General features: G+C 45.6%; 1 protein-coding gene across 2 annotated transcripts in view; it reads right to left on the minus strand.

Moving 5' to 3' along the window:
* gbb (glass bottom boat) overlaps nucleotides 1-22,966 on the minus strand; it is a 28,114-nt gene extending 5,148 nt beyond the window's left edge. The window contains exons 1-6 of one of the 2 annotated variants that reach the window (XM_050183113.3): nucleotides 22,514-22,966; nucleotides 13,023-13,215; nucleotides 12,045-12,196; nucleotides 9,818-10,024; nucleotides 6,129-6,205; nucleotides 14-4,294 (exon numbers count right to left, since the gene is read on the minus strand). In XM_050183113.3, coding sequence (XP_050039070.1) covers nucleotides 4,040-4,294; nucleotides 6,129-6,205; nucleotides 9,818-10,024; nucleotides 12,045-12,196; nucleotides 13,023-13,215; nucleotides 22,514-22,898 — 1,269 coding nt within the window. In that variant the 5' untranslated portion in view covers nucleotides 22,899-22,966 and the 3' untranslated portion in view covers nucleotides 14-4,039. Of the gene's footprint in view, nucleotides 1-13; nucleotides 4,295-6,128; nucleotides 6,206-9,817; nucleotides 10,025-12,044; nucleotides 12,197-13,022; nucleotides 13,216-22,513 lie in introns of those variants that run through there. The other variant, XM_055073878.2, reaches the window with a different exon arrangement.
* Between the last annotated feature and the right edge of the window lie 1,580 nt (nucleotides 22,967-24,546).

Consider the following 24,546-nt stretch of genomic DNA (forward strand, 5'->3'; position numbering starts at 1 on the left):
CGGCTCAAGAGGCTGTTAATCAAAATGTCTAGTTTATGCAGATAGTATTAAAACACAGAACATATCATACAACACGTATGCTTCAAGCAACAAAAGGTTTGCAGCATCAGTTCTGGTGAAAAAAAATACACACACACAACAATGCCACATAAAAGTTAAATGCCTGTACTTTGTCGTACTTTGCCAAGACGTGTGAACATTTTTTCGCCTTTTGAAAAAGAGGTCAAGCCTTTCTAATCACTTTGAAAATGAAAGCAGACTAACATTACCCACTCTCATTGACTGAAAGGCGACGCTTTGAAAGTACTGCATAAGTAGTTTTGCAACGTTGAAATTGCCAAAAATTTTTTGAAAGCATGAAACTGTTATAAAATAATACAATATTTAATCTATTCTTCTTCTTAGAAAACATGCCACATAGTTGATGCCTCTTCAGTGAAACTTCTCAACATTGCAGCCTCATGCCCCATGCAGCGAACGGTTCAAGCAAACCATTCTAATAACTCTGTATTGGAAGACATATACGTAAGTGGCACAAAGGAAAAACGTAATAAGGAACTAGTAAAGCTCATAATATGCATTACTTGGGTGCATATACCTATAGCCTAGTAAAAACAAACATACATAATGTAAATACATTTCACTAGCACTTGAATACAGATGGTCCCTTGCACAGCAGGAAACAATTAGTGATGGAAGTCAAAGACCTAAAATGAAGGGCCTTGACAGTGGCATTTCACACTGTTAATTATACAGTACAACTAATTTTACTAAAGCATTGCTTGAAACATTTGAAATGTTTCAAACAAACTAAACGTTGAAAAGGTTTGAGACAAGTGCAATAAGGGACCATGCACTCATTTAATGACAAAGACAGGCATTGAATAATATGAGTTTAACCTGGCCCAATTAAGCCCTCATCAGAATGTTGCCGCCAAGGCTGGAGAATAAAATTTGCAACCTTGCACTCGGCAGCAGAACACCACAGCCACTAAGCCGCCACAACGAGCCTAACCTAAGCACTTACGATGCTGATGAAAATGTTTAGTATCCAGATTCATTGCCCTGCTCCACTAAGTGCACAATGTAAGTGCCAAGGACTTGCAGAATTGATGGCTGATGACGACTCTAATTGCACCCCTTGTAATATTAAGTATTTGCATACCTTTTATCCCTTTAACTAACAATACCATGCAGAAAAATTAAGCAGGTTTTTCTAATCCCACAGTGGGTCAGAGTTCTGTGCCAAGATCTGAATGTGTTAGTAAAGCGACGAACTTAGGGTTGTGATCTGGCCAGTTTCCCAATGAGACGGCCAGTTTTTCCCTCACAGTGCTGGCAGTCAGTTCGACCCCTACATCGGCACGCCATTTACCGGCCTTCCGGTTCTCACTAAATCGACACATTATGAACTGTGTCAGAAGCACTCTGCCAGGCATTCATTGCAGGCAACTTAACTATGGCAAGCCAATTCATTCCCAATTCCTTAAACATTTCACTGCCACATTATCTGAAGTTGAGAGGCTGAACCATACATCCTTTCATTGCATTTTTCTTCCGAGCTTTCATAAATGAGCCAAAACTAGTCCTCTATATGTTTCTATCCAATACTCATCTTGGTGATCGCCCATTGCTAGCGCTTGTTGCGCTAGCTGGCACAACTCTGCATGTCGCCCCTTTTTGTTTTAAAATTGCTTGTATTTTTTTTTAGATATGTACTTTACACAAAAAACATGCCCCACCCTTCCTCTTCCTACTTCTTGGTGCCGGTTTATGTTTTCAGCAAAGGCAGCAGCCCTAAGTGAACTCTGTGGTGTACAACAGTCAAAATCAAAATCTGACTGCACTCTTGAATTTGTTAATGTCATTCAAACACGAAGAAAACATTCTGTTTCTGCTTGCAAGCTGGTTCTATAGAATGATTATGAGGCTACTAACAGCATGTTAACAGTGTCCAGCTAATAGGCTGTAACTTATAATGTGCTAAGATACTTGCACTAATCTGCAGGAATAAGATGTTTAGGTATGCTTTTGGGCTATGCGCTTGAACCTGTGAACAGCCTCGCTTCCATGCAGCTGCTTCGCATTAATCATTTCAAGCACAATGTTCTGCAGTTAGTGAAGTCACAGTTAACAGGAGAAAGAGACCAAAACGAAAAGGCAGGGAGGTTAACCAGGATGAGCCAGGTTGGCTACCTTGCACTGGGGAAGGGGGAGCAGTTAAGTCAAAGCGTACAGTTGACTAAAAGTGAGGCACACAGTCTGTAAGCTTTTGAAGACAACTGTATATTTAGACGCTATTGGTATATGTGTTTGGTAGGGGTCTACAGTAGAACCTCATTGTTAGATTCCAATTTGTACAACTTCCTGGGGGAAAGATTCGCGATCTACAACACAAAAAGTTACCCAATAGTTACGCTTATATTTTACTGGTTAATATCTTCCCGAAAAACGTTACCTTTAGGCACCAATGTTCAGTACATCACCAAACAGCAATTGTATGTTACATTCTCCAGCCGCTAAATCCCTTGTGAACAAGAAAAGGCGCGAGGCGCACAATCAAGAGCAGTAGGTGCCCGCCACGGCAGTTTCCCAGCAGTGCTTGCCCGCCTGTGTCACACGAAAATGCCAGCACACACTCAGTTTCTTTCTTGCTACCAGCCAATCGCCTCCAGCGTTGCCACACGTCGCACTCACAGCTATTGCCAGCAATGCTATTGTGATAACTATTTTATTTCATAACACGTTTGGCATAGCGCCATTGGAAATTACTGCACACTTTTAACAGGCGATAACCCAAACGCATCACCGAGCCATTTCCTGCAGTAGGCAGGCGTGAAGTGAGCAAAGCTGCCTACTCGGGCCAAATTCGAGGAGCTTAAATCTAAGCTTGCAGCAAGAATGCCAATGTGTGTCTCATGCTGTAACGATTAACGCAACGTTTCGCATTGTGTACATGTCAGCTACAGTAGTCTATCAAATTTTACTGACTTCGGGTCATGCGTTCTCCTGGTTAGCATGTTTTTCTCAAGTCTTTTTCCTAAATGTATGAACGAAGTTCTACTGTACATACAAGACTAAATAGTATGGTACCTGCTTCGTTTATGATATTTTGGCTCTCTATCCATTTAGTACACAGACTTCTTAAAAACTTTGGGCTAAAGTGAGACAAACCTCATACAAATGAAAACTTGCTGAATACACTGAATGACTCCAAGGCGTCAGAAGTGCATCCCTGTTTCACATTTACAATATATATGTAGTGGTAGGAAAGCGTTATATTGGTCCCATAGCAACATAAACAAGCTTTGCAAGAACCCCTGCCTTGAATTTTTCGTGGCGTGTCATTATGTGGTATTGCATTGAAAACTGACCTACACATGCGTTTCATATAAAAACTTGATACTGAGAAAGGTAGCCTTACACTGAAATTTATCTGCCTTTGAACCAACAGAGGAGATTAATGAGTGATGATATGGAGGTTCTGTTTTAAGCTGCTGCTAAAAACGGTATCACTGCTAGTAATAACGGGCCAAAGTTACCTCGTTCATCCGCTTGAGGACACGGTTAAACTTCACGTGAGGTATAATGCGCAGAACAACGCCCGATTGTAGAGACAGGCATGGATTGGTGTCACAGCATTTCTGGTGCCTATCCTGACAATACATTTTGCAACAACATGGAAGATAATATACCCCTATTACAAACCAGCTGCGATCATCATTGAAGTCAGTCTGCAATTACCTTTTCAATCATGATCGAAGTATGAATTCTGAGTATAGCAGGACTGAAGGCAAGCATGCTTGAAAATGACCACGTCATAGCGCTGAATATGCATTGGTTCAACCGTACCCGAAAGTGCCCGTGTGATAGGGATGGAACACTGACAGGAAGTGCACAGGATCATAAGTTTCCTTTGTTGCACTGACTTCTACTGCTGGTTAGCCTACCGGCAAGCACCAGAAGTGATGCCCTTGAAACCAGGGAACCAAAAAACATGGCCCACACTGAGCTTGGAGCAAAGGGAGCTTAAGGCAGCCTAATGGCATCCGCAAGCCTTGACAACCATATTCTTGTAACGCTTGAGGATGACGTTGGAATTGTCATCAAAGTAGAGCACCATGATGGCTGAGAGGCGGGTGGGTGCGCAACAAGGTTTGGGTGCCTGCACAGGGTCCACAAGATGCACGAGGGTCTGCACAATGGCGTGATTGGTGGCATTCATGTTGAGCGGGAACGAGCACTCCCCATCACAGTAGAAGGCTGTGTACCCATCAGGCGCTATGATCCAATCCTGTACACACAGAGCAAGGGAAGAGGGGTATGGGTAAGCAAATTCTTTAACTGTATACAGTACTGACTACTTACAATGTAACCACTTATGGTACAGGACCGGCTATAACGCAGTCTTTTCAGACTCCCGGTTTGCACAGAACTCAACATACATGCATACCGTTTATAGTTCAGCCATACAAGACAAAGCACCAGTTATAATGTGGCTGCTGGAAAATCCTGCACATAAGCAAGGCAGTGAATGTGCTTCTCAAAGAGGTGTGCCGGCCAAGTGGAGAGCGACGATGGTGATCCAGAGGAGGGTAAGGAAGCGTAGAGTGAACAAAGAAAGAGTGGGTAAATAAAGAGGGAAATACCACAGTGGCCATGTGCTGCGGGCATGTGGGAGTTGCCGAGGAGACGAAGAAGCACTTCCTCTGGCCACTTATTAGCAACTAGTGCTCTGCTTCGAACGCTTATGCATTGCCACTCTTTGGCTCTTCACTTCGTTTGCAGAAAGTAAATACAGTTTTTTACGACTCCAACGTTGCGGAAAAATTGTTTCCAGAATTTTACTGTATGTTGTGCTTTATTTAAATTATATCTATTCGAAATTTTATGGTGATTGAGGCGGTGGGTGCCTTTTGCATTTGCCCGTTGCGATGCACGTCGTTGTGAAGTGCAGATATAATGCGTGCGGCTCTGAGTCCGCTGTCGGTTTAAGTAGTGTTTCACAAATTTAGTTCAGAGCTTTGAGGCTTTATGTCCATGCACTAGCTTTTGCCGTTCCTACGAGTATGCACACATAAAAACTTGGTAGGTGTTCGTCGCGGCTGATCACCCCCGCAGACCCAAATTCCACTTCAAGCACGCTGCCGTTAGCCAGCGAGCACGATCTCACGTCTGATCTCCATTTGATTGCCTAAAGGTACGAACATATATAAGGCAACCTTTCTGCGACAGCATGGCGTGCGACACCACTGCCAGCTAGGCCTAACTGACTCTGCCTCATTGGAAGTCAGCAAACAAATTAAAGGTGCTTTGGTGCCAACTCAATGACAGTGAGGTCACAGGTGGCACGTGCAACACTTGAATGGCAGCAACTCGGTCTGCAGTCGCCATGTTTTTGAAATCGCACATGCGGATCAATTTGAAGAATCGTACGGTGTGTGGAACTTCGGTCACCGTTCTACATTGGTTCCGTGGAACTGGTGGCAGTGCCGTGAGAAGTCTGCATAATCATTTGTGTGCTTTATGCGAAGACTGCAAGTCCTCATAAGTTAACGTTTTAATGTACGTAAATTTAGCAAGATGCTAACATCCCAGTCGCATGCTTCCCTGGCCTATGGGCGTGGTTATGGCACACTTCTTTTTGTGTTCACAATTCTCAGAGACACGCTGCTGCTTGGTCTACATGTTATACTCGTGTGCAGCCTTTGAAAAATGCTGCTTTGGTCACAGAGTGGTACTGTTGATGGTGCGGACATTTGCGACTCTGGTGGCTTACATTATATGCAGCCTGAACTGTACCAAGCAGAAAGTTCCAATTATCAATAAGGTGATAAATAAGCACAGCTGATATCCTTGTGCTCTGCTTTGCAACAATACACCAACCAGCACAGGTTGAGGACAAGAGATCAAGAGTGCTAAGGAAGCATCAACAAACCATCCCACATCAGTAGGTATGGCACTAACAATCAAAGCAGTGCGACAGCTGTTCAAGCAATTAGTATTGTTCATGCTGTGGCCACACAAACGGCGCTCAGCATGCCACTTACATACAAGCTACAGAAGTGACTGAATATTTGCTTGTTAACAACATTCCTACATATACTGGGGCACATTAATCAACTTACCTGCCACCCAAGATCTTTAAAGCTGACAAACAAGTCTCGCTTCTGGCAGCTGTTCCTTCGTCCAGGTGGTCGTGTGTCTTGAATAGAACAGAAAGCAAAACAAAAATTACATAATGAAAAAAAAAAAAAGCTGGCTCCATGAAAGTAGTTTGCAAATGGGCCGGGCAAATGACCACACATCAGGCCACCATCTAAGAACAGGTTTCTATTGTTTTAAGGTTCCAGCTCATCATTTTGAGATTACAATATAATGCTATGATGAGGAAGAATGTGTGGGAAAACGTTTTCAGGAGTACAATGACAGCTTAAGCACCACACCATTATTATCCATTTGCTGCTCCAGCGGCAATACTGTTCCCAAAGTTCAGGCCACTGCTGAGGCTTCTCACCGATGTGACAGCTGATCAAATCACAATGTGGGCAATGACTGATGAGCCCAACACCCTTCACTGCCACAAGAATTAACACTGAAGCATTCAATTTTGGTCTGGCTTCCTCACAGCAATGCTGCTGAGAGTACTGCCACCTTGTGTGGATGGGGGATTACATATTGAAGTGATGATGCCATGCAACTGAAGCAGCAAGACACTACTGCTTAGTCTCAACATGAGCTGCTGGTAGCAGTACTTGTTATACCATCCCTAACAAAGGCACTGTGACACAATGTAAAATAACAGATAACAGAAAAAAAATGATATAAAAAGCACCAGTGGTGCTCTTTCTGTCACCTAGAATCAACGTTTTACCGTAAAATACTGCGGAAGCGCTTACTCCACTTTTACTGAAAAGTTGGTTAATCTAGATATGGCCACTTGTCCGGTCGAAGCAGTAAAAACCAAGATGGCGGCCAACAAAAAACTTAAGAGGCAGGGCTATGGTGGCTACGGAATCAAAGATTGCATGTTTATTTTCAAATGGTAAATGATGGGGTGCACTAGCGCCTACTCATCGTCACTGAACCCAGTGAACAACTCTTCCGAGTCGGTGCAGAATAGAAGGTCAATGCATTTGTCGCTGACACTCGCGCAACTTCAACAGACCATGGACTCTCTGGTGCCTTAAGTCGGTTATGCAAGTGCCCATCCTCACTGGCGTCCAACGCGACACTGATCCCACACCCCTCGAAGGATTGCGCAACCAACTCTTCAGACATACCAGCCCAAGCTGTCGACACGAAGTTCAGTATGTCTTGGCACAAAAAGGCTTCCAGAGGTTCCCTTTAGTAGTTGAGGTGCTTTAGAGCGTCATACTTGGGAGTCCCACTCGCGGATTCTTTTTCTGTCTATCCTTAAATGCAGAGAGGTGCAGCTAAAATTATTTTCCCACACGTGGTGCCGCTTGACGACTTCGATCTTCTTGGCGAAAGTGTAAGAGTGCATCGTGCGGCTAGACGATTGCACAATAAATGTGGGAACAGCGGCTACATACATGCTTTATTAAGATGTGTCACAAAAGCCCTGCAACCACTGGGTTTTCTTTCAAGGACTGCTTATTGTCACTCTCCATTATCTTCAACCCCATCGGTCTTTCCCTTTCCACTTATATAGTTATATATCGCACTTAACATATAATTTTCAGAATTCTGAAGTTTTGGAAATGTTAATACTGGGTGCTTGTGCGAAACTGGGCGCTTCCGTGGCATTTTATGGTAGGAATCAACGTTTCAGGATCAACAGTATGCCCATTGGGTGCTTTGGCACAGCTAAGCCAGTGTTGTAAGGTGGCCAGTGTCCCGAAGAGTCTGTGTTCTATTTACAGCAGAGAACATACAAGAATGTGCTTATCATCATATTGTCAAATTATAGGTAAAAAATTTTTTATCTGGACTTATTTTTCCTTTCTCTCTCTCTCTCTCTTAGTGCCAGCAAAGTTCTCGAGGCATAATTTTGTGAACTCGCAGTGTGCACGAAATGGTGAATGTGAAATCGCTCAAATGAGCCATTTGACAGAAAGAGCATCAGTGGCGTTCATTCTGTCATCTCCTTTTTTCTTCTGTATGTTATTTTACATTGCGTCACAATAACTTCTTTAGCTATGAACCAACTCGCCCATCATAGTGCCCTGTTATACTATCCCCTTCACCCAGCACCCATGTCTCTGCCTGTACCTGTTGAATGCAACTTAATATTGATCTGCTGCTACACAAAAATCAACACATGAACGAGTGTGACTCGAAGCCCAGCCTGCCCTGCCTAGCCAGTCCTTAAAACAACTTCGGCAATTTCAACATGAGCAAGAAAGCATCAGAAGTTATCTGAGAACCATCAACCATCGCTGTCACCAGCCACAACCAGTGAACACAGCACCAGAACTGCTTCTCATAAGTCCTTGCCACGAGAAAGTTCTGTGCCTCCTTATTACACACACTGTTGCACCTCTATCCACTGGCTTCTCATCTGCTCACCACCACCATGTATATAATTGACTGGAACAATGCTATATTTGAATAACTCATCCAAATTATGCTGTTTACAATTAAAACAATTTTTTTTTAAACTGTCAGCTCCGAAGTGCTGGGACAAACTAAGTCACCACGTAACCTACTTCCCAACAACAGCTAATGCAGGCCACTAGAAGCAGCCTAAGACATACTTCTGTGATTTGACCAGCCGGTAATGCCTCCGTGCAGTGGCCACTGCACCTCGTTTGTTGCCATGTATAGATGACAGAAGCTTCAACTTGCAGCAGGTCACAGACTTCCTGAAGTTAATCCCCAGCTATTGTGGTGTCAACGTTCAATTCTATGGTAAGACCAACCCCAATCCCAGTGCGTAATTTGCCTAGTGTATAACTATTTCAAACACTTAAGGAAAGTGGCACACTATCTCAGGCCATCAGTAGATAAAGAGCTCAAGAGAGTACAGAAGCTACCAGCAAAGTGCAATGCTACTGCGCTGCTATCACCCAGGGGAAGCTCAGTGCTGCTGCACTCTAGAAGCATAAAACGCAAGGTCGCTAAGTCACTTCATGGCCCCTCTGGAAATTAACAGCCTAAGCCAATAATTCAATGAACAGCCTCAATCTTTCAGAAGGCAAAGAGAGGTCACAGCAAGATCACAGCAAGATCACAGCAATTCAACAAAAGCATGCAGGCAGATGCAGTTGCCAAGCTTTGACTATTTTCTTCATGCCCATTTAAACCCAAAAATCGAACATGTAAGACAAGAAATGTATAAAGCTGAACTGGCCAACACCATAGTAGGAATGAAAAGTTGGACTAGTTAGTTCTGATTGAGACTGTACTAGAGCAAAAAGACAAGTGAGAAACAAAATGAGAACAACATGATGATAGCAACACTACTTCAGGGTAACAAATAAAATACTCAGGAAATTTTTAAGCACTGGCTGTTGCAGTAGATTTCACGCTCGATTATGACAAGACCATATGTCAAACACAGATTGAGTGAGCTATGGCTGCCAAATTTACAGGCTCCTACCTTTGCAACAAAAATTAAGCAACATTGATTAAAGTACTTGGAAATATGGCGTCCAGCTCACAGACCACTCCAAGACATAAGAAACCAATTCTATTATGTAGAACTTCTCATGAAACTCTCTTATTAGCCAGACAAAATTCTGTGTCAGTCATATAGTTTCCATTATAGTGGATGGAAGTGTAGGGTGCGTGTGAAAACTACACTGTTGGGGCAACAGAGCTTTCCCAGAGATGACCTGAAGTAAGGGTATACCAAAGTATGGGTTCTTTTGATGACGGTCAGGGTAGCTGACGTCAGCACTATGGCGCTTGCGGGTAGCTCGAGGAACACGATGGCGACGACGGCCAGGGCCCCCATCACGCAGGAAGGCCACCATGAATGGTTGCAGGTCACTGCGGCCCCCTGACCCTACTAGGCCCAGATCATGCGGGTGCAACTCGTGGGGGTGCATATTGTGGCCTGCACATAATTTAGTTTGTCTTCTATTTAAACAAGAACTCTGGCAGCTTTTTTATCCACAAAAAGAACTCTTTTGTCTTAAGGAACCATGCAAGAATGACATGGACAAGAACAAAACGGGACAGGTTCAGGATGCTTTTTTTGCACCTCCTGTTATGTATAAGACACATCACATATTTTGTATAGAAACAGAAGAATTTTAGGTAAGCAAAAGAAAGAAAAATCATAGAAATGAAAGTGAACTAGCAACTCTGAAATACATCAGTGATAATGTCAAACATGCATGTTTTTGGAACAGGAGTGCTAGTGACATCATGAGGCAATGTGCTCAGCTAAATAGACTTGCTCTATGAAGGTCGCACTGCTGCCGAAACCTCTACACCAGCGGGTAAATTGGCCACAATTACTATTCGTACAAAGAGTCCAGGACATTATGCACAACAGTTGTTGCAGTTGTTTCACAACTTTGCAAAAAGCTGGCACCTAGCACTGCTGCTCTTATGTTCATTTCACAGCCCGCAAGCACAAGGTTCCCAGTGGCTATATTCTCAACTGATCATTCTGAGGAATACTTCCACTTTTGCATGCTGCAACACCACACTGGAGCAATGGCTATACAGCCTGCTGGCTGAGTCGGTCAGAATCTGCTGAAAGTGACGATGCTGTCCATTTTCCGTTTCAAAACCAGTGCCATAACTACCACAGTACATGTGTAAGTCACCATCAACACTAACTGCTATGACATCGAAGAATGTACATAATCAACTGCACACCAATAAACTTCTGCTCTACTCCCATTTGTTGTCTGCTCATCTGTTTGCTCATCTGTTTGTTCATCTGTTTGCTCATCTGTTTGCTTGTCTGCTTGCTCGTGTGCTTGCCTGTGTCACTAGGGGCCTCAGCACCTTGGCTTTCCTTAGTCTCGAACCGATACTTTCAGCCATATTATCAGATGACCCCAAACACCATACATAGTAGTCCCTAAAGTGATGAACCTAGAACCCAGCACTGGTAGAAATTATGTTTGAGATTCTGAATGGGCGAGTTAAAATATGATGTGAAGAAAAGCTCAACGACTCTCAGTTTCAATGTCTTGAGTAAGAGTGTAATAAAAGCTGATTATGTTAGCCCTATTCGATGCAGGACTTGCTACTTCAGATGAGATGATGAAAATTACTTGAAGATGACAAAAAAGATTTAAAAAGGAAATAACAAACAGGAAATCTCCAAATGAATCAAGCCGAGCTATCAAGGTAAAGAAAAAACTGTAAGCCCCAACTGGTGTAAGTAAAGCAGCAGGGCTTTCATGGCTCTGATTGCATCTCCAATTTTTCAAAGGCCTAAAGAAATTACTGGTCTGGTTTTGCACACATGTAATCAAGTAAAGACTTTGCTGCTAATGGTGCAGTGGTATAGCAGAAGCACTGTCTTCAACACACAACCAAAGTGTCCAGGAGAACATATGGCACTCAACTCATTGAGATCCATCAACTTCAAGAAATTTTCGCAGTCGCCCTAGTTGAGAGGGGAGCTGCATGAATGCTGTAGGACACCGTTGATACAATTTTTAATGGACCTTGTAAAAAACTTTGAAGAGCCACAAAAGCATCAGAATGAACAGTCAAATCGGTTCATTATCGAAGTTGGCCTTCATGGCTTCAAAAATTCAGGACTGATAATGGCAGAGATGTAGAGATGTCAGCCTACAAATTTACTCACTGCACCAGGCACCAACACAAATTTAAAAACACCAAGTAATACAGCTAAATTTTGAAGTCCAACTAACTTTCAAATAACATTGTGTTACAATTTGGCAATTCTCTTAGGTTCTCAGTTCGGCTGCCAGTTTGTTGCTCTTCAGCAACTTTCATAAATAGTAGGCATTAATTCGAGGGACTCATATTAACAACGTAAATAGTGACTATAGTTAAGCTGTTCAGAAACTCGGACTGCATTCAGCAGCAGGCTCAATGAAATGTACATAACAACAACATGTCAAAACCTGTATTAAGGTACTCACCTGATGTTCTGCAATGAGTTTGCAAAAAGAGACCCATGTTCTCATTAGGAAATGCTACCCAAGTCAGAAATGGGTCAGTGACGTTAAAGGTAAGCCACCCATGAGTCTTTTCATCTATTGTAATATTGTCCACGTGTTGGAGTACAACGTCTCTGCACAAAAAAAAAATGGCACAATCAATTAATTAATCAATCAATCAATAATTCAATCAACAGCTTTTCATTGCCACACAAATTATGAAAAGAAACTAGACTAAAGCCCACAGTGCCTTCTGTAAAAAGCAGCTAGCAACACCAACTAGTACAGAGATACGCAATATACAAGTACAAAATTTTTAACACTACTTATAAAGCTAGAAAATAATGTAGTGGTAATGAGAGTCTAAACAAGGCAAGATGCAACTATGACAATAACAAAACTGGTAAGTGTACCATTTTCAACAAAGGTTTCATGGTGTGCATGATGTAGCATCTACCCAGGCAATAGGCACGACAAAATTTCCTTTGAATCATTTATCTTGTAGTGACCTATAGACAACATAAAAAATTCAGCTAGCTGACAAAGTCTTGCTAGCTAACATTTTTATAATTACAGCACATATTGCAGCAGTGGAAATAAAGCCCAGATGAAGACATCCCGATACTAGAACCAATTTTGAGATACCAGCACCAAATTATGCTATTAAATAGTTTGCCCTAAAACTTATGTCCCAAAGCACAACAGGAAGGCTTGCAAAGAAAAGAATGATAGTACGCCACTGATTTTTAAAAACAATTTCATGGGCAAATAATTAAAAATTGGCATTAGTACCAGCATTCCAAAGATGAGTGAAATATGGCGTAAGAAACTTGTTTGTTGATGACGACTTGATGAAACCAGAGACATTTCTCGCATGTAGATAGATACACTCAACATGTTATTCTGGCTAATTTTTTTTTTTTTTTTTTGCATGTAAAGGAATTAGAACTTGCTACATACTCAATTTTGATCCCATGCCTAAGTACGCTGATCTCAAGCGTGCATGCGTGGTCCACTGGCAAACTACTGGCTGCAGCGTCTCTGTAGATGTTGAGTTCCGCCTTTAGAATTTTCTCCTGTGGAGATACTTCACTGACGTCAAACCAAAACCGTTTTTCGTTGTCATGGCGTAGGTGAGGTGAATGGTGATGGGCTGTAAGGCAAACAAGTAGTTCCAAACTGTAGGACAAAATGCGCAAGGATACAGAAGCACATGAAATGACATACTGCCACAAACACTTCTGTTATGCTCATACTTAAGTAAGAGTTCAAGAATAAGAGCATGTTTTATGCATGGAGACACGGGAAAGCAAGAATTATATTTGAGATGGTAAGATTGAGAAAGGAAAGGCAGGAAGGTCAATGAAATAACCAATCAGTTTGCTACCTTACACACGGGGAACAGGGTAAAAAAAAAAATTATGGGGTTTTACGTGCCAAAACCACGATTTGATTATGAGCCATGCCATAGTGGGGGACTCCGGGAACTTAAGCCACCTGTGGTTCTTTAAAGTGCACCTAAATCTAAGTACAAGGGTGTTTTGACATTTCCCTCCCATTGAAATGCAACCGCCATGGCCAGGATTTGATCCCGCGACCTCGTGCTTAGCAGCCCCACGCCATAGCCACTAAACAACCACAGCAGGTACAAATGCTTCTGTCAGTGAAGAGAAGGCAGGAGTGGACATTGTTTCACTATCATTAAATTGGTCTCTCTCTCTTCGACTGCCCGACTTATCACCAATATTTCAGGCAGAGTTATTGGCGATCATTCTAGCTCTATGAAAACTTCCCACATCTATTTCTTCCGCTGCAATCACAACTGGCTCTTAATCCATTTTTTTCTGCTCTATCAGTGCCACATTCACTTACCATTCTTCGAGAATGTTATTCATCTATCCCCCAACATTTCCGCTTCATCTATTTGTTATGGGTGCCATGGAATATAGAACTCACTTTAAACAAGCCAGCAGATGCATTAGTAGTGGCATCTTTAAAGTCCGGGTACTGAGGATCCTAAGACCTTTGGCATACACAACTTCTGCAAGAGTTTTGAAATTTTCTGTCCAAGAAGAACATGTCGGAGGAGGCGCTGCGATCGCCGAGGAGTGTAGACGTGCTCGTGTCGGCTCCGTGTTCGTGAAATGATTCTGCAGCATTTTCTTGCGAATTGTGGCCCAATTTTTACACCAGTCGATCCGTGAAGATACCAAGACTCCGTAGATGCCTCATTTTCAGGTGGGACACTCCATTTCCCTGTGCTACGGACATTTTCCTGTGCTGCGAACATTTTTGTGAATCGCCCACGCCGCCGCCGCGCGTGCACGCCAGGCGCACCGGATGCATGGCGCGCACTCGAGCGAGCTCCGTAACGCCGATCAAGTTTCTCTGCCCCAGCAACGAGCATGGAGCTCGAAGTGGCCGCCGAGACGGGCTGGCGAACAACTCGCCTTCGCCAACCGGCGAAGCTGAGGGACGACTCTTCACCCCAAACTGACCCCACCCAAACCTCAAGCACTTGTTCTCGCTCCAAGACCAGGCCCCCAGTCAAAGCACAAGTTCTCAAGGCTGGACGCATGCCTCCGCTACCTTCCAACCAAATCAAGATTATAATTCGCCCCAAGGGTGCCCTCAACATCGCCAAAATTGGTGGTCCTACCGTGACTACAGCCGTTCTCCAAGCCGCACAGCTCAGCCCAGCAGATATTCAACAAGACACCGTGTTCCCCAACACTCAACAAAACATTGTCGTTGTCAGTACGCCAAGTCTGCAGAACGCCGACCGGTATGTCTGCATAAAATCCATTCAAGTCAATGGGGTCACGCACGATGTTAACGCGTATGAGACGGCCGCCGAAGACACCACGAAGGGAGTCATTCGCGGAATCCCCCTCTCTGATACCCCACAGCAAATCAACGCCAATATAGTCAATACCCGCAACCCCCTCGCACTAGCCGCAAAATGCATTGGAAATACAACCAGCGTTGTTATCGCCTTCAGTGGCCCCGACGTGCCATATCTGGTCCGGTACGGAGCTACCTTAATCCCATGCTCATTATTCCGCAAGCAAATAGAAATTTGCTACCAATGCGGCCGCCTCGGACACCGCATGGATGTCTGCCCTTTTCCCAATAACAAGATCTGCCGAGGTTGCGGAGTCCGCAACCCACCTCCCGATCACACGTGTAACCCCAAGTGCTCACTGTGCGGCGGCGCTCATCTTACAGCGGACAAATCGTGTACGGCTCGCTACAAGACACCGTACGTTATTCGCAAGCGCATTGGGGAACGCAGAGCTGCAATGCAAGCCACTCTTCAAGAAAGCGACTTCCCGCCCTTGATCTCCAAGCCCCGCTCCAGATCCCGGTCTCCATCACGCTCGAGGCAACATTGTTCCCGTACCCCTTCACGTTCGAGACAGCGCCGTTCCCGATCCAGATCTACCTCTACCCCACCCGCCAAGTCTCCTACTAACAAGGTGAGCTTCGCAGAAGCCCTTAAGGGCGCCTCGCGAGAGGGTCGCACCACACCTTCTCCACAGTCCATGAACACCAATGATAACGCAGAAATAGCCCACCTCAAAAAAGAAAATGCCATTATGCGCGACCTAATCCACAAGCTCTCGCAAGAGGTTCACGATCTTAAACAATCCAAGGCCCCCGCTCCTACACCACCCGCCGAAGCGTCCCACTCCTCTAGCCACGACGCTCCACTGACACCAGCCCCCAAAAAGCGGGCCCTCCAAGAGGGAGCCACGGGCCAAGTACGCTCAGAGGTTAAGGACATGCTAGTCTCACTTCAAAGCACGATGAACACACTCCAGAACGCAGTCGAATCCACGCAACACGCCGTTCTCGCCCTGGCACAGCGCGTCACAAACATTGAAGCCCACTTACAAACTCTCCCCATGCCCGCTCCCCCTGCCCTCGAAACCCCGGCACTGCCCATGACGGCATCCCTCAATCCTCATCATGGCCCACACTAACAGAGATACACTTATCTGGCAGTGGAACTGCCGAGGCTATCTCCGCAAACAGCCAGTCATCCGTCAACACCTTCGTACCCTCACCCGGCAACCGGACGTCATCATGATTCAGGAAACCCATATCGATTCGGTCACCCTCCCAGGTTACCAACCTTTCATCCCGCCACATGCTTCTCGCCGCCTCTGCACTTTCGTCCACAAGAGAATTACCGCCATTGAACACAATCTCCACGACCGAAACATCGAACACCTTCTCGTTGAACTTATCCCCACCAGGAGACGTAAGGAAAGTATTTTTCTCCTTTACGTGTACAGCCATCCCTCTGCCAAAGTTCGAAGCCGTTTTCTCACCCTCTTCAAGAAGGCCCTTAACGTAGCTGGCACCAACCCCCTCGTTATCGGTGGAGACTTCAATCTCCCCCACACGGTATGGGGATATGGCTACTCGACGAAGGCTGCTCAATACCTCTGGAAAGACTCCCAAGACCTCGGCCTCACTTTCATTACAGACCCCACCTTCCCCACACGCCTCGGTAGTTCCACTTCCCGCGACACGACCCCCGACCTGACATTTACCAAGAACGTCACCAACGCCCAATGGAGCAACACACAACATGATCTCGGTAGTGACCATTCCATCATTGCCATACTTATCCCTCGGATAGCTGCAGTTACCGCCAAACCCCGTGAGTTCACTTGGGTTGACTGGGATGCATTTCGCAAGCATCGATCCGCTGACCAGCACGCGGAACGCATAGCGGACATTGATGCATGGACACGAAATCTCCACTCCGATACCAAAGCAGCCACGCACACCGTTACCACCGATGCCCCCGTCGAGCGCATGGACAGTAGACTGGCCCATCTCCTCGCGGCTAAAACATCCATCCTATCCCGCTGGAAGGGGCAACGTCTCAACAGGCGCCTCCGCGCTAAAATAGCTCTCCTCAATAAGGAAATCGAAGCCCATTGCCTCACTCTGAGCCGTCAGCAGTGGACTGAACTGTGCAATACTGCTGACGGACAGATCCACTGTCCCTCTTCTTGGAAGCTTCTCAGACACCTCCTCGATAGTCAAGCCACCCGCTCTTCCCAACAAGAACGCCTCACTAAACTTCTCTATACAGAAACGAAGAAACAGGGCCGCGCCCAAGTCTTAGACTACCTCACCAACAAGTATCTCCCCGTGGGCCCAGGGCAACCTCATGGCTCCTACACCGGGGCCCCCAACCCCCCACTGGATGAAGACTTTAGTGTCGCGGAGATCCAAGCCGCCCTGCATAAATTAAACAGCCGCTCTGCCCCTGGCCCCGATGGGATCACTAACAAAGCCCTCCGTAATCTGGATGATGCCTCCGTCACCCACCTGACAGATTATATCAATGACTGCTGGCGTAATGGTGCCATTCCGCCGGCCTGGAAAACAGCAAAGGTCATCCTTATTCCCAAACCTGGCAAACCTTCTAGCCTCGATCATCTTCGCCCCATCTCACTTACCTCATGTGTGGGAAAGGTTATGGAGCATGCCTTCCTCACGCGAATTAACACCCATCTGGAAGACACTGCAGCGTATCCTCACTCTATCATTGGCTTCCGGGCCCACCTGTCGACCCAAGACGTCATGCTACAACTTAAGCACCATATACTAGAAGGTAGAACACGTACTACTAAAGCTATACTCGGCCTCGACCTCGAGAAAGCCTTTGACAGCATAGCCCATTCCACCATTCTTGACCGCATCTCACGCCTTAATATCGGTGCGCGCGCTTATAATTACGTCAGAAACTTTCTCTCTAATCGCACGGCCTTCCTTTCGGTGGGGGATCTCCTCTCCGACGCCCAGACTTTGGGCAGCGCGGGAACCCCCCAGGGCTCCGTTATCTCCCCAATGCTTTTTAATCTTGTCATGATCGGTCTTGCCAAGGAGTTGCAGCAAGTGGACGGTGTCACCCACACCATATACGCTGACGATATAACCATCTGGGCCCACCAAGGCAGTGACGGCGAAATAGAGACGGCACTACAATCTGCCATCGAAACAGTCGAGACCTATATCCAAGGCACGGGGCTTCGCTGCTCCCCAGCGAAGTCCGAACTCCTCCTCTACAGGCCTACTCTCCGTGGCCGCCGTCCAAAATACTCCACCGCTAAACGCCATTACGAAGACATTGCGCTTCATCTCACGGATGGCAGCCCCATACCCCTCGTCACCAATATCCGTGTGCTCGGCTTGCTCATAGAGGCGAACGGAGCGAATGGCATGGCCCTTGCCAAAATCAAGATGAATACAGCCAACACCATGAGACTTTTGAAGCGGGTCTCCAACCGCCGTGGGGGTATGAAAGAGGAGAATCTGCTCCGATTAATCCAGTCATTCGTAATTTGCCACATCACCTACGTTGCTGCGTATCTAAACTGGTACAAGGCTGAACAAACCAAGCTCAACATCCTCCTACGCGGTGTCTATAAACAAGCCCTCGGCCTCCCCGGTTGCACCAGCACTGACCTCCTCCTTCAACTAGGCGTCCATAACACACTGGACGAGCTCATCGAGGCCCAACGTCGTTCTCAGCTGGAGAGACTCACTCTCACAGCGACGGGTCGCCATATCCTCACCTCGCACGGCATCACCTACCACCACCAACACGGCCATAAGCACCAGATCCCCTCCACCATACGAGCTTGGATTCACGCCGACCCTATCCCCAGAAACATGCACCCCGAATACAACCACGCACGTCGCACAGCACGTGCCACGGTTCTCACCAAATCCCTTACTCGCCACGACGGTGTGAGTTTCGTCGACGCCGCCGAATATCCCCACGGTACCCGCTTTGCAGCCGTCACCACGCGTGGAGGCTCTCTCCACCATGCTATCAGCCTAGTAACCCCACACGCTGAGGAAGCTGAAGAAGTGGCCATCGCGCTAGCCACACTGGACCTAACATGCCATACCATCGTCTCTGATTCCCGCTCCGCCGTTATCAACTATATCAACGGCCGTATTTCACACCAAGCCTTGCGCATCTTGCAACAAGCACCCCGCTCAACCGACCATCAGGTTACACTCGTCTGGTTCCCGGCTCATGCAGGCGCCGTCCATCCGCACCTCCCCAACCTCAACGAGGTTACCCACTCCCTAGCGCGAGGCCTAGTTAACCGCGTGGGAGAAGAGGAGGCTGCCCCCACCGGTAGGGATCGCCTGACACGCTACAATGATCTTGTGAAGTCCTTCTACTTAGAGCGTAGAACCTTCCCCGGCCCACACAACAAACTATCCCGAGCGCAGGCTACAACTTTCCGCCTGCTACAAACCAATACTTACCCCTCGTTACAACTTTACAACAAGATCTACCCAGACACTTACCCCAATCCCACGTGCCATATCTGCAAGGCACAGCCAGCCACACTTCCACACATGCTTTGGGACTGTACACACCAATACCCCGACACTAACCCCACGACCCTCTCGTCGAGATGGCACTCTGCCCTGCGTAGCTCCAACCTTGACGACCAACTCTGGGCGACCCAGCAGGCCTGCGAGGCGGCGAAGAGGCAACACCTCGACATCCCCACGTGGGAGGCCTAGGCCCAGCCACCATCTCTTGCTGGTTTCAATAAAGTTTATTCAGTCAGTCAGAAGAACATGTCAATGTATGTGTATTAAATGACACCAATCCTCAGCACCTTACATTCCCTTGGCACAGCAGATGGTGCTCAGCAAGAAAACTTGAAGTTTCATTTATGGAAATGCGTTGTCTAATACCAGTGCTTAATTTTTATTCCCACAGGTCTGGTTCGGCACCTTCCCCTCAACGTTCTTATTGCAGTGAACCTGAAACAATGCAGCATTTCTTTATAGCGTGTCGCAGGTTCTACGTGCACGAAAAATGACTTGTACAAGGTCCTTTTCGCTAACTTGGATTGGTCATTACGCTTCCTACGATACTGTCTCTTGGGGCGTTGGCACTAGGACACTGCAATAAGAATGTATGTCATGCCACATTTAATTTTGTAAGTGAAACAAAGAGACTGCCACATTAATTTTTATCCTTTTATTTTCCTCAACATGAAAACAAAAATATGAACTTCAAATTTTAAAATAATATAGCATGAAAATATGAATGAGATATTGAATATCTCATTCATAAATTACAAAATTCTATTTAAGTATTCTTCCTTTTTTACTTACACCGCCTGATTCATGGCCGATCCCCCATAGTGGATTGAACCATACCAATAGGCGCCGAAGCAAACCAAACCAAACGTCGAGCAAAGATAATGAAGACGACGATGAGCACAAAGTGTGGTGTTACGTCTCAATACAGCGATGAGCATTCCTTGGACGTTTCCCACAAGGCCGTCCTTTCATCAGCCCGTGCCCAAACTGTGATGATACATAGACTGTTATGTGCAAACAAAGGAGCTCACTTTGAGGCAACAACTTCCGCCCTCCATGAGGAGGGTAACTACCACAAAGATCACTCTACGTGAACCTGACATGCTGAACTAATTGATGAAAGGGCCCAACATCGAAGTCTACCATAGGAATCGCTTCGACCTTGGATTCCCAAATTGCTATGCGCTTGCGCCATATGCAGCGGCAAATGTGCAACATAGGACTCCGGCAAAACGGTGCAACATCATGGGAGGGATTTTGCGACCAATTTGACTATTGCGATTAGACGAGATATAGTCATCAGGCTCACTAGTCTAGTCTCCTAGGGAAGATAACTGTTTTAAACGCGGAGACTTTTGGTGCAGTGGAGGTGTGCTGATGTGTCCTTATGTGAACTCATGATGTTTAATAAGCTCCTACATGGTGTGGGCTTCCATATCTGGAGCCAGTGTAAATAATGTAAAATAAACACTTGTTCCTTCATTCCTACTATTGGATATACTCATTAATGAGGCTGGAGGATTCCTGGTCTAAACGCTACCCCCAAAATGCAACAGTGGGGATGGCGTCTACCATGACAGAACGTGTGGGCACAATGTGGTCCAATGAGTGGTGGTGGTGGTTCGAAGGTGTGGTGGCAAGATGAGTGAAAGAAAGCAGAGGGAAGGAGAAGCAAGATGGTGGCTATCAGCCAAGGAGACCCCAATGGTTCAGAGCCAATGCCAACAGCACAAGCAATGCCACATTTGTTCATCCAAGTCTACCTGAATGGAAAGTACCGTGAGAGCACCGGTATTCTTTATATTGACTTTTAACTTGCGTTAGCTTTAACAATAGTGATTCACGTATGAACTCGCAGAACTGTGGATTGTGGTAGAGGCCATGTTGTTAGCCTGTTATGCATTGCTCATTAGCATGCTATGTTCCATTACCTCTGTTTTACTGCAGGCAAATGTGTGTGTGTAACAATGCTGTTCTCCAACTCTGGCTCTTGTGTCCATCCTTCGATGCATTGCACATCGGCAACGAATGTCTGCTAAAAAAACATTACAGCCACATTTATGAGAGTTGATGGGTTTAAGATGAAGAGCTTCGCAGTTGATGATGGACTGAACCCAGGACCAATGCCTTTCCGCTGACTTTCAACAACCTTGAAAGTTGTTGAAAGTCACCGCTTGTGGTGTCGTCCTCTCGTCTCGTGTCTTGTCTATGTTTTGCGCTGTTAACACCAGGATGGAAAACCAACAAGCCCAAGCTGCTATTCTAACAGTGTTTACTATAGCATATGCTATGTAACATAAACTATGTTGAATGTTAAAATGCATACAGCTATGCTGTGCACAATCCTAGTCCAATTTAGCCAAGCAAAATATTTGTATAAGTGCCATTTTCTTGAAATGCAGGTTTATATGTGATTTTGATTTTTTTTTTCAGAAACAATAAATTATTTGCAATATTTTTCCATTTGCAGTGTTTTGGAGTGCGTGCTATCGTCATTGGTCCACTAATATCCAATAATAGTGCTTCTAAACGAAAGCACCATGAAACCTTCAACACTCCCCCCCCCCCCCCCCCCCCCCCTCTTGTACGGCGTTATTGGAAACTACAGAGGCTAATGAAAAATTCTGAGCAGGAGAATTCTATGTAATGATCCAAGGGAGACAAAAAGGAGATTAATCGCTTCATCAAAGGGAGAAAAGAAAAGGTGTTCGCGCAGAAGTTTGGGACACAATTCCTGCATTTATTCTTTCTACCTTGCTTATTTTTTCTTTTTCGAGCGAGCACGCGCCTAAATGAAGAAAACGGGATGTGCGTGCCCATCGCATCCTGTACCTATGGATAAGAGTCCTCCATATACCCGACAAGTGTGAATCATCGTGAAGCGCGAACAAAGCATCATTTTTCCTCATGTCGACCCCCCAATGTTCTCCAAACAAATCGCAACGTACTCTTCTGGCATGTTCCCTTACTGCCGATATACAGGTATGAAAGTTCGCATTCCACAGAGAGCGACTCACGGGCACTCGTCATAGAAAAAGAAGAAAAAGAAAAACGCGGGTACGCACCATGGTTGAGAAAGCTCATGATAACATCAGAATCATTGATCATCCGCAAGCTCTGGTTGTTTGTTATGAATTCATTGTGTGCCTTCGCAGCATCGAGGTGAATATCCCCGTTGTCTTCATCCTTGAAGGAGTTGTAAAGATCGAGCAAATAACGCGGTGCTGAGAACTTTCGCTCGTGGATCTTCGGCTTGGGCCTGTGGTCTAAGCCCAACAAGTTCAAGATTTCTTGCTGCATTTCACGCCTGTCAGACTTCGGCAACGTGCGGTAAATGATAGTCTGGTCCACGCCATTGTCCGCATAATAAGCGCCAGAACAAACGTGCACTGACAAAACGAGCAATGATATGCAAACCGACATCAGGATTTTGAAACGCAACAGGCACATTTTGTTTCGTATTACTGTCGCCTGTCAAAGTGCAGTGTTGCCGGACACTTCATGCGATATGGTCAAATCTGAGCACCTGAGCAATGTCTCCGTGTTGTATTTTTGCGTGTTAAATCAATGGATAGATGTTATGAGTGTCTTTTTTGAAACAGGGTGGTGGGTTGCGCCATTAAGCTCTTGCTATTATACTGTTTAATCGCCTATATACCTAGGTATTAAAAAAAGCAAAGAAAAAAAAACAGGATGAATTCCCATAAGCTAATTTTCTGACCACATATTGTGAACTTTGTTTTTGTGCGTGTCCATTTTTCGTCATTTCCCTACTTCCACCAATATTCCTATCGCCTCTTACCAATCTCTACTGCGGACATGTTTACTTTTCCCCATGCTTTCCCCCTGCTCTCGCTGAACCCAAGGGCTTCAACGAGACCAATGGTGCTTAAATGGACCACTGGGCAGATATCTTCACATTCTAATAAAACATGCTCCATCGTTTCCCTAGCTTTACCGCAGCAAGCACATCTTCCGTCTTATATCTCGCTTTATAGGTGCGTGTTCTAAGGCATCCTCGCTTCGAAAAGTAATGCGCTTCCCTTTGAGTTAACATAACTTGGTTCTTTCCTGATTTCGTTTTTTCCTCTAAGTAGTTACTCATGGCAGGTTTCTTTTCCATTGCCGCCACCCATGAGATTATTTCAGCCTCTCTGACTTTCCGCTTTGACATGTTGCTCACTTGCTACATGCCGCATACTTGCTGGCAAGCTTCCTAGTTCTTTTCCTCCACGGTGAGTCAACATTTTTTTTGTACAAATACCTCAACACTCTCCCAGCCCATTTACTTTCTTCCACATTTCTCAGTCGTTCTTCATAATCAATTTTACTGTGAGCTTCACTCACTTAAAAACTTGTCCAGCCCATATCACTCTGCACAGCTTCATTTTTAGTCTTCCCGTGAGCGCCGAATGCGAGTTGCCATCGAGTCCTGATGGTACCCCTGATTTCAAGCAAACAACCGCGTTTAGAAAAGTAAGTCCTGCAACCATTACACCTTTCCACACACCACGGAGCACCTCGTACCTATATATTGTATCCCCATAGCGCTCTGTGTTTCATTATGGCTGCATTTCTCTTCCCCTTTACTGTTAGTTTTTTGCTGTTTTCCATATATCTATTGTGTTCGTTTATCCATATACCAAGGTATTTATATTCTTTTGCCCGAGCTATTTCCTGGCCCTGTATTGCCACTGTCTGTTTACTGTTTTCATAGAATACCATCGCCGATAACGCTGCTCGCACATCACATCACAAGAAGAGCACAGCGTTCCAATTCCGCTTGCGAGGACAGACGCCACAAGGCAGCTCCGACAGCTGGCACGCAGTCTCTCACTGACCGAGTGGAACTCGCCAAACTTAAGACTTACACGACTGCATCAATTAAACCCCTCACTGCAACTCCGACCTCCATTCGGACTTTCTCAACGTGAAGCTGCGCTTCTCTGTCGCCTTTGGTTAGGAGTTGCCTTCACAAAGGCATATTCTACATTAACTGGAGTGACAGACAGTGCAGCGTGCGAGGTCTGCGGCACCGAAGGAAACATCGACCACCTGCTGTGCCACTGTCCACGATATGCCCCAGAAAGACAAGAAC

The sequence above is a fragment of the Dermacentor andersoni genome, chromosome 4 (assembly GCF_023375885.2).
Source record: "Dermacentor andersoni chromosome 4, qqDerAnde1_hic_scaffold, whole genome shotgun sequence".
NCBI classification, from domain to species: domain Eukaryota; kingdom Metazoa; phylum Arthropoda; class Arachnida; order Ixodida; family Ixodidae; genus Dermacentor; species Dermacentor andersoni.